The sequence below is a fragment of the Pan paniscus genome, chromosome 21 (assembly GCF_029289425.2).
Source record: "Pan paniscus chromosome 21, NHGRI_mPanPan1-v2.0_pri, whole genome shotgun sequence".
Classification (NCBI taxonomy): Eukaryota; Metazoa; Chordata; class Mammalia; order Primates; family Hominidae; genus Pan; species Pan paniscus.
The window spans coordinates 52,964,095-52,977,490 of record NC_073270.2 but is presented as its reverse complement, the minus strand read 5'-3'; the positions used below and the strand labels follow the sequence as shown (position 1 = coordinate 52,977,490).

Below are 13,396 nucleotides of genomic sequence, written 5' to 3'. Positions count from 1 at the left end.
CTGGAAATTTAAATATTTTGGTATCTAAATAACTTCAAACAATTTTGAGCCTGGAATCTTATCGGATTGTATACTCCAGTTCTTTATTTGGCAGAGAGCCAGCTGTGATCACTGCAGAGCAGTAACCCCTCCGCCCTGCTGGCTGTTTGCTTTTGCAAATCAGGAGAGAGAAAACGACCATTTTGCGGTTGCCCTTATGGTGGGGAGACAGGCTAGCTCATCAACAATAACAGTATATTTTTTGGTGATGTGGCAGGAAAGGAAGGCATTGAAGGCACTTACGCGGGTTAGAAGCTCTGCTAAGGCACTGCCCCCTGCCCTCCTCTTAGAAGGGCCCAGTTCAGCACCTCATCTCCACCTGGAAGAGGCGGGGACTGTGCCCCATATCTGGCAGGTGGCCCTGGAAGCATCGGAGTTCTTCACTGCAGGAAGCTCTCCTTCCAGACCCGCCCCAGGCTCTTGCCGACCAGCTTGGCTGGATTCTCCTCTCTGGGGAAGTACAAGGGCCAGCAACATCTCGATAACCGTCGAGAACACCCTCTGAAGTCAGGATAGTCAGCTTGTCTCTTCCCCTCCTTGGCTTCTTAAAACCCACAGCTTACTGAATGAAAATCCTTGCTGGAGTAATCAGGCTCATGTCTTTTTCTGGGTAATACTGATCTTAAAAAGACAGACATAGGCCGGGCGCAGCGGCTCACGCCTGTAATCCCAGCACTTTGGGAGGCCGAGGCAGGTGGATCACAAGGTCAGGAGATTGAGACCATCCTGGCTAACACAGTGAAACCCCGCCTCTACTGAGAATACAAAAAATGAGCTGGGCATGGTGGCGGGCACCTGTAGTCCCAGCTACTCGGGAGGCTAAGGCAGGAGAATGGTGTGAACCCAGGAGGCGGAGCTTGCAGTGAGCCGAGATCGCGCCACTGCACTCCAGCCTGGGTGACAGAGCAAGACTCCATCTCAAAAAAAAAAAAAAAAAAAGAAAAGAAAAAGAGGCAGACATAATCCTTATTTAAAGGAGTTTGATGTCAGGGAGCATAGTCCAAGATCGGGGTGCTGGCTTGTACCTGGGTGTGGTGTGTGTTCCCCAGATATCCTCTCTGGGGCATAGGCTCACCTTACTGGGGGCTGAGGCCTGTGCATCCATAACTGAGCCACCTTTACAAATGAGCTCCCGTGTGGTCATCGCCTCTACCTGCTGCTCAGTGCTTCTGGCTCTAACCTCCCTTCCAGCCCCTCCTCCCTGCCTGCCCTCACTTACTCAAATGCTCTGTATTCCTAGACATATCTTGGCTGATGCTGTTCCCTCCAGATTCTCACTTTCCGCCTGTTGAAATCCTACCCTTTATTCCCCACCAGCCCAGCGCCTCCAAGATGACATACTCCATATGGCAGCGTTTTTCAAACTTGAGTCATTCACATTCATTGTCTTTCCCGTTCTCAAGTCCTGCTTGTATAATTTTTGACTTAATATTTTTATTTAAAGAATCTTTTTTTTTTTTTTTTTTTTTTTTGAGACGGAGTCTCGCCCTGTCACCCAGGCTGGAGTGCAATGGGGCGATTTCGGCTCACTGCAACCTCTGCCTCATGGGTTCAAGCGATTCTCCTGCCTCAGCCTCCCAAGTAGCTGGCATTATAGGCACACACCACCATGCCCGGCTAATTTTTTGTATCTTTAGTAGAGATGGGGTTTCACCATGTTGGCCAGACTGGTTTCGAACTCCTGACTTCGTGATCTGCCCGCCTCGGCCTCCCAAAGTGCTGGGATTACAGGCGTGAGCCACTGCACCCGGCCAAGAATCTCATTCTTTAAAAATAAAATTAAGCTCATTTAAAGCGGGACACAGTAGCACGTCCCATGTAGTCCCAGCTACTCAGGAGGCTGAAGTGGCTTGCTTGAGCCCAGCCGGGGTGATATAGCAAAACTCTATCTCTTTAAAACATAAAATAAAATAGGCCGGGCACGTTGGCTCACGCCTGTAATTCCAGCACTTTGGGAGGCCAAGGCGGATGGATCATGAGGTCAGGAGTTCAAGACCAGCCTGGGCAAGATGGTGAAACCCCGTCTCTGCTGAAAATAAAAAAAATTAGCTGGGTGCGGTGGCAGGCGCCTGTAATCCCACGTAGTCGAGAGGCTGAGGCAGGAGAATCGCTTGAACTCAGAGGGCGGAGGTTGCAGTGAGCCAAGTTTGTGCCACTGCACTCCACCCTGGGTGACAGAGTGAGAATCCATCTCAATAAATAAATAAAATAAACTCATTTTATTTACTTTTCATTTATTATTATTATTATTATTATTATTTTGAGACGGAGTCTCACCCTGTCACCCAGGCTGGAGTGCAATGGCATGGTCTCGGCTCCCTGCAACCTCCACGTCCCGGGTTCAAGCGATTCTTCTGCCTCAGCCTCCTGAGTAGCTGGGACTACAGGCGCCTGCCACCGCACCCGGCTATTTTTGTATTTTCGGTAGAGACGGTGTTTCACTATGTTGGCCAGGCTGCTCTTGAACTCCTGACCACAAGTGATCCGCCCACCTCAGCCTCCTAAAGTGTTGGGATTACAGGCGTGAGCCACTGCGCCCGGCCTATTAGTAATATTTTTTGAGACGGAGTCTCACTCACTCTTTCTCACAGGCCGGAGTGCAGTGGCGCGATCTCGGCTCACTGCAACTTCCGCCTCCTGGGTTCAAGGAATTCTCCTGCCTCAGTTTCCCACCACGTCCGGCTAATTTTTTTGTATTTTTAATAGAGACGGGGTTTCCCCATGTTGGTCAGGCTGGTCTCAAAATCCTGACCTCAAGTGATCCGCCTGCCTCAGCCTCCCGAAGTGCTGGGATTACAGGCGTGAGCCACCGTGCTTGGCCTCATTATTTTAGTAAAAAAATTTCCCCTGAAAAAAGCATCTGCAAGTATAAACTCATTTTAGACTTGAACACCACCCAATAAGAACAATAGCACACAGTATACATAAAAGCTGGTGATAGGAATAAATCCAATCAAAACCAAAGCAATGCTACTCAATCCTAGATCAGTACCATTGCGTTGGGGGAAGGTTCTGGCCTTGGGGCAGAATTTGTTTTCCTGGTATTGTCCTGGCTATCAGTACCGCCTTCAAACTTTATCCTGGAGGGAATCAGAAGAGATGAAAAGAATACTTTTCTTTCTGGGTGACTGAGTGTTACTGCTTTGGCCATTGGGAGGCCATCTGGCTCTTTGGAGGTATTGCTTTCTACGTTCCCTAGCCAAAGAATTGCTCTTCCTGTCTGGATTGACTTCCGCTGGGCCCTTCTCAAGGTGCCGACTAGATTTTAACTTTGCAAAAAGGGCGTGAACATTGAATCTGTTCGCTCACCGCATTGTCCACTAGGTGTAGGGGAGCTTGAGCGCAGGAGCCGGGTCTTGTTTGCCTCATTCTCCCCTAGAGGTCTTGACTTGTATCTCAGATGTGGGCCGGCGCCCAGTAAAGGAGGCCGCTGCTCGCGGAGATGGAAGACGCAGCAGAAGTGGCCTCAGCGTTAGGTGAGAATGTACTCCACTCCTCCGGCGCGGTGTGCTTGGCACGTCGAATTGGTTCGGCATTCCTGGCTTTCGTAGGTTTTACCCAGAACTTGGTGGCGTCAAGACCGTGCAGGTGAACCTGAGTGAAATCCGGTTTTTGTTTGTTTTTTCTTCATGCATTGGCTAGTTGTAGGTAAAACTCCACCATCCACGACGGCGGGCAGCCATTCTCCCCCGGAAACGCCGGTGCTCACCCGCTCTTCCGCCCAAACTTCCGCGGCTGGCGCCACAGCCACCACCAGCACGTCCTCCACGGTCACCGTCACGGCCCCGGCCCCCGCCGCCACAGGAAGCCCAGTGAAAAAGCAGAGGCCGCTTTTACCGAAGGAGACTGCCCCGGCCGTGCAGCGGGTCGTGTGGAACTCATCAAGTAAGTTTCAAACGTCCTCCCAAAAGTGGCACATGCAGAAGATGCAGCGTCAGCAGCAGCAGCAGCAGCAGCAAAACCAGCAGCAGCAGCCTCAGTCTTCCCAGGGGACGAGATATCAGACCAGACAGGCTGTGAAAGGTACCGAGCCTCCCCTTCTGTTCTCCGTGGCGCCCGCTCCCATTTTGCCACATCGACAGGAGAAAGTCATTGCTCTTTTATTTTTTATTTTTTAGTTCTCGTTTGTTTCCGGGCCATTGTATCTTGAAGGCCTTGCACATTCCATTTGGCATTATTTTTAAAAATTGTTTTGCTACTTGCTTTTTTACTTTCAAAAAGTTTTTTTTGTTCATTTTATAAATGATACATGCATATATTCTCCTTAAAAGGGGGGCAGAAAGTTTTACATAAAAGTCTGTTATCCCGTTTACCATCCATTTCATTCTCTTCCCTTCCACAGTGGCCAGTATCAACCGTTGTAAAAGCTTTTCTATGCATGTATGCATGTATATGTATATATACATATCTGTATGTATATATGTGTGCATCATGTATATGATGCCATAAAATTAGTCCTTTTTTCCCCCTTTTTTTTTCTTTTTTAAAACATAAAAATGGTACCATACTTGCTTTTTTTTCCCACCCATCAGCATGTTTTGGAGGTCCATCCACATCAGCACATACAGCCCTGCCTTGTTCTTTTGGACTGCTGCATAGTATTTCATAGTTTATTTAAAGCATTCCTCTACTAATGGGCATTTAGGTTGCTTTCAGTTTTTTTTCCACTGTGAGCAGTGCTGCAATGAATACCTTTATATAAATTTCCTTGTGCACATGAGGGAACCTCTTGGAGTTATTTTGGAAAAAGTACAGTGCGAGAAGTTGATAGCGAAGGTTACCTTAGCAACTGGAGATTCGTCACACACACAAAATGAGCCAGCCTCAAGAACCACTTGCTGAAGTTGCAGAATCAGAACTCCCACCAGTCCTGCAGGAGGCTCCATCTGGAGCTGAAATTAGGCCAAACACAGTGCTGATCTGACTGGTTGGTACCAGTTTGCCTGGCTTTTGTGAGCATTGATGTAGATCTTTCTACCAGGAAACCTGCATCTAGATCCTCAAAGTCTGGGTTCTTCAACTGAAACTCATAGTGAATGCGCCCCTGTGAGTGGGGCTCATGAGCCGCAGAATGTGAGGTTGAAAGGTGGCCAGGTCTTGAATTGGCCCCCAGTGAAACCCTTCAAAGATGGCAAGGGAGTGGGTCCTGAAAAATTGGCCAGGCAAAATTGAGAGTACAGTTGGATTAATCTTGCTATTTAAAAAGTTGGTGGGGCAAAGCCGAGTCTAGGATATTTGAGATTGGGATTGCGGCTTCCTGTCTTCTGTCTTCATATCTCATAAGCAGGACGCTTCCCCAGGGGAGTTTAATTGCTACCAAGAAGAGGGTCGGGCGTGGTGGCTCACACCTGTAATCCCAGCACTTTGGGAGGCCAAGGCAGGCAGATCACTTGAGGCCAGGAATTCAAGACCGGCCCAGTCAACATGGTGAAACCCCATCTCTACTAAAATGGAAAAAAAAAAAAAAAAAAAAGCAAAAAACTAGCCGGGCATGATGGCACATGCCTGTAACCCTGGCTACTCAGGAGGGAGGCATGAGAATCCCTTGAATCTTGGAGGTAGAGGTTCAGTGAGCTAAGATTGCACCACTGCACTCCAGCCTGGGCGACAGAGTGAGACTGTGTCAAAAAAAAAAAAAAAAAAAAAAAAAGCGCTGCCAAAAAGTGGCTCATTGCTTCAGATTGTCTTACGCCAAAGTAGAGCCTAGTTAAAGGGGTAAAGACCAATTTAAATTGGTAATATGCTACTGTAATAGGGGCAAGAGTCTAGCATAAGCTGAAATTAACTTTGATTTGTACAGGGGTGACTGGACATTTTAGAGGGAGAATGAGGGAGTAGGGATGGGAGCGAGTTGGGCCTCAGTAGAGTCAGGGAAGTTAAACATCTTGATTTGCTAACGGGCACTTCATGAAGTCGGGCCCCTACTCTCCCATAGAGACTGGGATGCTGAGGTCCTGTCTTCAGGTGTTGGCTGGAACAAAACTGTCAGTTCTTTTGCCAGCATTGAGTTTTCCCAGGCAGGCGCTTTAAGAGGGGGTTGGGGTCATCCTAGCATGCCCTCTTGAGCTCTTAGAAACTGTCAATGTTTGCTCAAGTCTTTCCAGGCCAAGGTTAGGGCCTAGTTGAGAAACTTGGATAGAGTTTGGTCAAGGGGAGCATCTTTGTCATTTAAAAGTAGAAAAGCTCTCAGGATGTCTATTAGGGGCTTTGCTTCTACACCACAGCTTTGTGCTGGGATGGGTCCTTCCCACGTGGGGTAATCAGGATGCTTTGCCTTCCTAGCTGTCCAGCAGAAGGAGATCACACAGAGCCCATCCACGTCCACCATCACCCTGGTGACCAGCACACAGTCATCGCCCCTGGTCACCAGCTCGGGGTCCATGAGCACCCTTGTGTCCTCAGTCAACGCTGACCTGCCCATCGCCACTGCCTCAGCTGATGTCGCCGCTGATATTGCCAAGTACACTAGCAAAGTGAGTGGATGGGAGAGCTACCGTGGAGATGGCAGACACCTGGCAGGATGCCAGAACCTTGGTCTCCCGAGGGGAAGCGTGAGCGTCTTAACCTCGCAGGCTTTAGGGAGTGGTTAGGAGGGAAGACCCTTTTTTTTAAAACAGAATCTCCAAGACCACATTCTTTAATTTGGGTCTAATGGAGAAATGTAGAATGGACTGAATCTTACTCCAAGTGGGCTTAGATTCTAAAGTCAGTTCATAAAGTGCAAATGACATAATCAGAATTACCTTCGAGAATTCAAGTCACTCATTAAGGCACTGGAACACATGACTGATCCTTCAGTGAACAGCTGACCAGGGGTTTGGTTTGCATTTAGAGCTTTGCATGTGGAGCAGAAGTGACAGAGACTTAAACATGAGACTGGCAAGGTGAGATGCCCACACTTTGATTTTTCCAGGAATCAAGATGGATGGGGAGGGGGACCAAGGGGACTCCCTCTCCCCTGTCTCCTGCCCTCTGGGGCACAGTCCCCATTAAGTGGCATGGTGGGCAGGATTGCCTGTTGTTGGTGAACTCATGGGAACTGTCTCAGCACAGGCCCCTTCTTTTTTTCTCTTAAGTTGCCAAGTGCTTTTTTTTTTTTTTTTGAGATGGAGTCTCACTCTGTTCCCCAGGCTGGAGTGCAGTGACACAATCTCGTCTCACTGCAACCTCCGCCTCCTGGGTTCAAGCGATTCTCCTGCCTTAGCCTCCCAAGTAGCTGGGACTACAGGCACGCGCCACCATGCCTGGCTAATCTTTGTATTTTTTTAGTAGAGATGGGGTTTCGCCATGTCGACCAGGCTGGTCTCAAACTCATGACCTCGGGTGATCCACCCACCTCGGCCTCTCAAAGTGCTGGGATTACAGGTGTGAGCCACCACGCCCGGCCTGCCAAGTGCTTTTATGGTCACTGTTGAATTCAGGTAGATAACATCTGCAGTTCTCAGCGTCATGTGAGAGTGCGCTGGACTGATGTGCTGTGTATCTTGTCATTAGACCACGGTGGTAATAATAACCACCAGAATGTCAGGTCCACAAAGGCAGGGATTTTTGTCTGTTTTGCTCACTGCCAAGGCCTAGAACAGTGCCTGGCATGTAGTAAGTGCTTGACCCATAGTTGGGCTTTGTTTTTATTGGCTTCAATTATTATCAATAACTTAATAATAGCTATTGATTTATAATCTACTGAGATTAGTAAATTACTAAGTAGGTAATAATTTATTCTTTACTGATGAGTAGATTACTAATACTGATGAGTAAACAGTTCTAGTTTTTAGAATGGATGAAAATAATTGAGGATGGTTGTTTCTAGAATTCTTTCTTTTTAAAAAATGCAAACAGGGTCTCATTTTGTTGCCCAGGCTGGTCTCAAACTCCTGGCCTCAAGTGATCTTCCTGCCTAGTCCTCCCAAAGCGTTGGGATTACAGGTGTGAGCCACCACACCCAGCCTGTTTCTAAAACTCTTATAGTCTTAATAATAAAGAATTAGCTTTATTATATTGAGTTAAGGGAAGAGGAATCTTTTAAAATTCTGAATGGTGAGAGAAATATATATGAATTTTTTTTTTTTACACAAATGAGTTTTCATTGGTCATGTTTCTTTTTATTTATTCTGTGTAGGTGTAATTGTTATCTATTGCTGCAGAACAAATTACCACAAAACTTAGCAGCTTTAAACAGCACACACCTTTATTATCCTACAGTGTGTGTGGGTCAGGAATCTGGGCATGGCTCCACGGGGCTCTCCGCTTCAGGATCTCTTGCAGTTGCAGTCATGGTGTCTGCAAGGGTTTGGGACTCACACAAAGGCTCAACTGGGAAAGGATCCACTCTCAAGGTCATTTAGGTGGTGGCAGGCAAGATTCACTTCTTGAGGGCAAGTGGCCTGGGCCACCCTCAGTTCCCTACCATGTGGGCCTCCCCAGCATGGCAGCTTGCTTCATCAAAATCAGCAATGGAGGCTGGGCATGGTGGCTCACACCTGTAATCCCAGCACTTTGGGAGGCTGAGGTGGGTGGATTGCATGAGCTCAGGAGTTCAGGACCAGCCTGGGCAACATCGTGAAACCCCATCTCTACCAAGATACAAAAAATCAGCCTGGCATGATGGCATGCGCCTGTAGTCCCAGCTACTTAGGAGGCTGGTACACGAGACTTGCTTGAACCTGGGAGGTGGAGGTTGCAGTGAGCCGAGATCTTGCCACTGCACTCCAGCCTGGGCGACAAAGCGAAACTGTCTCAAAAGCCAGCAATGGAGAGAGCCTGCTGGCAAGATGGAAGTCGCAGGCTTACTTAGGCCAGTCACAGAAATGACACCTCATTACGTTTGCTGTATTCCATTGGGTAGAAGCAAGTTGCTAGGTCAGAGGGAGGGGATTACAGATGGGCACAAAATATTAGTAGGTTGGGATCATCGGGAGCCCACTTAGAGTTTGCCTACCACATAAGGTAGCAATATGTCTGCATAGCATTTACTCTAGGCTAGATGCTGTCCTAAGCACTTTTTGTATGTTACTTACTCAGTCTTCTTGACAAATTGATGAAGTGTAGGTACTGTTATCACCCCAATTTTATAGATGAGAAAACTGAAGCCCAGTGAGGTTACACAGTGTGTCTAGGGTCACAAGCTAGTGAATGGCAAAGCTGGACTTTGAACGATAGCAGCCAGGCCCTAGAGAGTGTGCACTTAACCTGGCTTTGAACTGCTTTGTGCATTTCAGACAAGCCTGCTGACCACAAATGTTCATGGTCCACAAACTGTTGCCACATGACTTTTATAAGCAACTCCTCTTAGGATTCAGTGTGGCTGTTTGAGCCAGTGGCTGTAACCGCAGCACTTTGGGAGGCTCAAGTGGGAGGATCACTTGAGGCCAGGAGTTTAAGACCAGCCTGAGCAACACACTGAGATCTTGTCTTTACAAATAAAAAAAAATTAGCTGGGCCTGGTGGCACATGCCGGTAGTCTCAGCTATTCGGGAGGCTGAGATGGGAGGATTACTTGAGCCCAGAAGTTTGAAGCTGCAGTGAGCTGTGATTGCACCATTGCACTCCAGCCTGGGTGGACAGAGCAGGACCCTGTCTCAAAAAAAAAAAAAAAAAAAAAAAAAGCCTGGTGCGGTGGCTCACACCTGGAATCCTAGCACTTTGGGAGGCCCAGGCGGGTGGATCGCCTGAGGTCAGGAGTTCGAGACTAGCCTGGCCAACATGGCAAAACCCCGTCTCTACTAAAAATACAAAAATTGGCCCGGTGTGGTAGCAGGCACCTATAATCCCACCTACTCAGGAGGCTGAAGCAGGAGAATTGCTTGAACCCAGGGGATGGACGTTGCAGTGAGCTGAGATTGCGCCACTTCACTCCAGCCTGGGGGACAGAGCGAAACTCCTCTGTCTCAAAAAACAAAACAAAACAAAACAAAAAACATGGGGGAGGTTGTCATGATAGTGTTAAAGGCATAACAGCACCAAACTGAGACTTCTTGCTGAAGCAATCTGTAGGATTATTAGAGAATTGAAAGCGGGTAATTTTTTCATTAGTGATATAAGTAGGTGTCTGGTTTTGCCTGAATGAAATCTTGTTCTACCTTCGGTTGTCCTTACATCACCTTCCCTTGATTTAGTCCCAGCTGTTTGCTTATGAATGGGAAAGCTGAGGCCTGCTGAGTGGGTCTGATTAGTGGTTTGCAGGAAGGCTGTTTTCTCAGCTCCTGCAGCCATTTTAATTTTGTTACCTTCTGCATCCCCTTTGTTCTTTAAAAAATTACTAAAAGAAATTTTTTTTTTTAGAGATGGGGTCTAACCCTGGTGCCCAGGCTGGCCACTCCTGGGTTCAAGCGACCCTTCCACCTTGGCTTCCCCAGGTAGCTGGGTCTTCAGGCCCCCAGCTCCCCTTGACACTTTTGGCAAAACTTTATTTATTTATTTATTTATTTATTTATTTATTTATTTATTTATTTTTGAGACAAGGTCTCACTCTTAGCTGGAGTGCAGCAGTGTAATCTCAGCTCCCTGCAAACTCTGCCTCCCAGATTCAAGCGATTCTCTCGCCTCACCTTCCCAAGTAGCTGGGATTACAGGTGCCCACCACCACACCTGGCTAATTTTTGTATTTTTGGTAGAGATGGGGTTTCACCATATTGGCCAGGCTGGTCTCGAACTCCTGACCTCAGGTGATTCGCCTGCCTTGGCCTCCCAAAAGTGCTGGGATTATAGGCGTGAGCCACTGTGCCTGTCCAGGAATGACTTTTTTGATAAGTGTTTTCTTTGAAGTTAAAAAAAATGAACACAGTGACATTTTTTGGGAGCTGATGAACTTTTCCTTTCTCTGAGTTGACCTGGAGTGGAAGATGCAGTTCTGTGTGTTTTGGCAAAGTGGTGTTCTTTACCGATGTTGAAGTCTTTGCTATATTTGGAAGTTAAGAGTAAAAGGCAGTCCATGAATGCATGATATCTTTGAAATGGAATGTGACCATTACATTAGCAATGTATTGAATTTCACCCCCTTTTTAAAGTTTTCTTGTAAAGCCATTTAGTTGTAATTTTAAAAATGGACACGGTGGGTGCAACAGAGCAAGGAGGCAAGTGCAGGAGGGCTGCGAAGCTGTGGAAAGCGCAGAGTGTTTTTGCTGGCAACGGCCTGGTGTGGGCTCTGCAGCAAGCTGGGAGCGGAAATCTCAACAGAGATTTTATTCATTTTACTCCATTTTGGGGCGAATTTGGGCCTACTATTTTGGGGGTTGGCAGCAATTACGCAATTGCATACTTACATGAATTTCTTTTTCTTTAAAAATAAGATGAATGGGTATTTCTTTATGAACACCTACTCCGTGGCAGGTAACGAGCTGCAGTGTTTGCGTGGTTTTTTTCATTTAATCCTCGTGCACACCCTACCGGGGCGGCATGCAGTTCTTGTTTTTTTGTGGGGAAACCGAGGCTTAGAGGCAGTGGATAGTGAGGCATCAGATAGGAGGCTGCTCTTTGTCCCGCCTTCTCCCTGAATTGGGGCATCTAGAAAGCACTGGAGAGACTCAGCACCAGTCAAGCCAGGCCTGAGACAGAGCCTGATCTCTTGTCCCCTCCTCTTTCTGCTGTAATGGGGGAAGAGTCAGCTGGCAGGTGGGAGGTAGAAGAGAAATTCATCCTATTAACATACTGAGTCAGCAAATCCCTGGGTGCCTGCTGCAGGGACCTTAGCTGATGTCACCAACTGGCTGATGCCTTCAGGGGTCAGATCGTTAAAGAAAAAGATGGGAAATGAACCGCAAAGACAGTGTCCTGACTGAAGGCATTAAAATGACAAACCAGCCATATCTGTAAAATGGACTATAAAAAGGAATGAAGTTCCGCTGCCTGCTGCAGCACGGATGCGCGAGTCACAGAGGACCTTGAGTTGTGTGATTCCATTTATATGACATGTCCAGACTGAGCAAATGTGGAGAGACAGAAGGCAGATCAGTGGCTGTCAGGCGCTGGGGGAGCGGGGGATGGGATACCGGGAGGTGAAGACTAAGGCCGGGGGAGTGGGATTTTCTTTTTGGGGTAATGAAAATGTTGTGAAATGATTGTGGTGACAGATACACAACTCTGAGGTACTAAAAGCCATTGAATTGTATACTTTAAATGAATGAATGGTATAGTATATGCATATACCTCAATAAAGCGGTGCTGGTTTTTTGACGGGAAATAATGAAAACCAAAACAAAGTAATCCCTCTCTCGAACCTACTGTGCTGGGCAAATAAAAGACATCTGGGGGTCAGGCACAGTGGCTTCAGCACTTTGGGAGGCCGAGGTGGGTGGATTACTTGAGGTCGGGAGTTTAAGACCAGCCTGACCAACATGGTGAAACCCCGTCTCTACTAAAAATAGAAAAAAAATTAGCTGGGTGTGGTGGTGTGCGCTTGTAATCCCAACTACTTGGGAGGCTGAGGCAGGAGAATCGCCTGAACCTGGAGGCGGAGGTAGCAGTGAGCCAAGATCACGCCATTGCACTCCAGTCTGGGCAACAGAGTGAGGCTCCATCTTAAAAAAAAAAAAAAAAAAAAACCACCACACATCTGGGGGCCAAATTTGGCCTCTCTAGTTTCAGCCAAACTGTGGTATGGAAACTAGCTTTATGGTTATGAAGTGGCACCACAATGCGATACATGAAATTTGTTGGAAATTTTTACCCCATTAATGCTGGGATTTCTTAACCTCAGTGCTAGTGACATTTTGGGCTCATAGGTCATTGTTTTTTGTGGGGGGTCCTTCTGTGCATTTAGCATGGTTTAGGTAGGAAGTTTAGCAGCGTCCCTGCCTCCACCCTCTAGATGCCAGTAGCAGCTCCTTCTCCTCGCTCCTGCACCTGTCCTGGCAACCAGAAATGCCCAGTGTCTCATGCGGGACAAAACTGCCCTAAGTTGAGAACCTCTGCTTTATACAGATAGATTTTAAGTATTTGTCACCAGGAAAAGCCTCCAAGAAGTGATCAGCTGAATTGTTTCTGTTTTTATCTTTCAGATGATGGATGCAATAAAAGGAACAATGACAGAAATATACAACGATCTTTCTAAAAACACTACTGGAAGCACAATAGCTGAGGTCAGAGATGACACATGAATTTCTTATTTGCTAAGAGTGTTTTATGGGCTGCTTTAAAGGTGGTACCATGAAGAAGCTTCTCTGGAAACCCCTCTTGGGTCCTGGCTTGGTCACTAAGCTGGCTCTACTGATTGTGATTATTGATGGGGGTATTTTTTCCTTTAGCCAGACGGCTGGGGCTGTGGAGACATGCCCTGCTTTGTGTGATCAATTCATTTCTAATAAAACAGCCAAAATCAGAGCTTCAGTTAACCTACTGGTGAAACTGGACACCGGTTCTT

General features: G+C 47.2%; 1 protein-coding gene across 32 annotated transcripts in view; it reads left to right on the top strand.

Moving 5' to 3' along the window:
• ZMYND8 (zinc finger MYND-type containing 8) overlaps positions 1-13,396 on the top strand; it is a 160,535-nt gene that overhangs the window by 126,969 nt on the left and 20,170 nt on the right. For 19 of the 32 annotated variants that reach the window (XM_034947115.4, XM_014343063.6, XM_014343062.6 and 16 more), the window contains 3 exons: positions 3,682-4,062; positions 6,322-6,512; positions 13,035-13,115. In XM_034947115.4, the coding sequence (XP_034803006.1) occupies positions 3,682-4,062; positions 6,322-6,512; positions 13,035-13,115 (653 nt within the window). The remainder of the gene's footprint in view (positions 1-3,681; positions 4,063-6,321; positions 6,513-13,034; positions 13,116-13,396) is intronic. The other 13 variants (XM_014343067.6, XM_055104876.3, XM_055104875.3 and 10 more) reach the window with 1 other exon arrangement.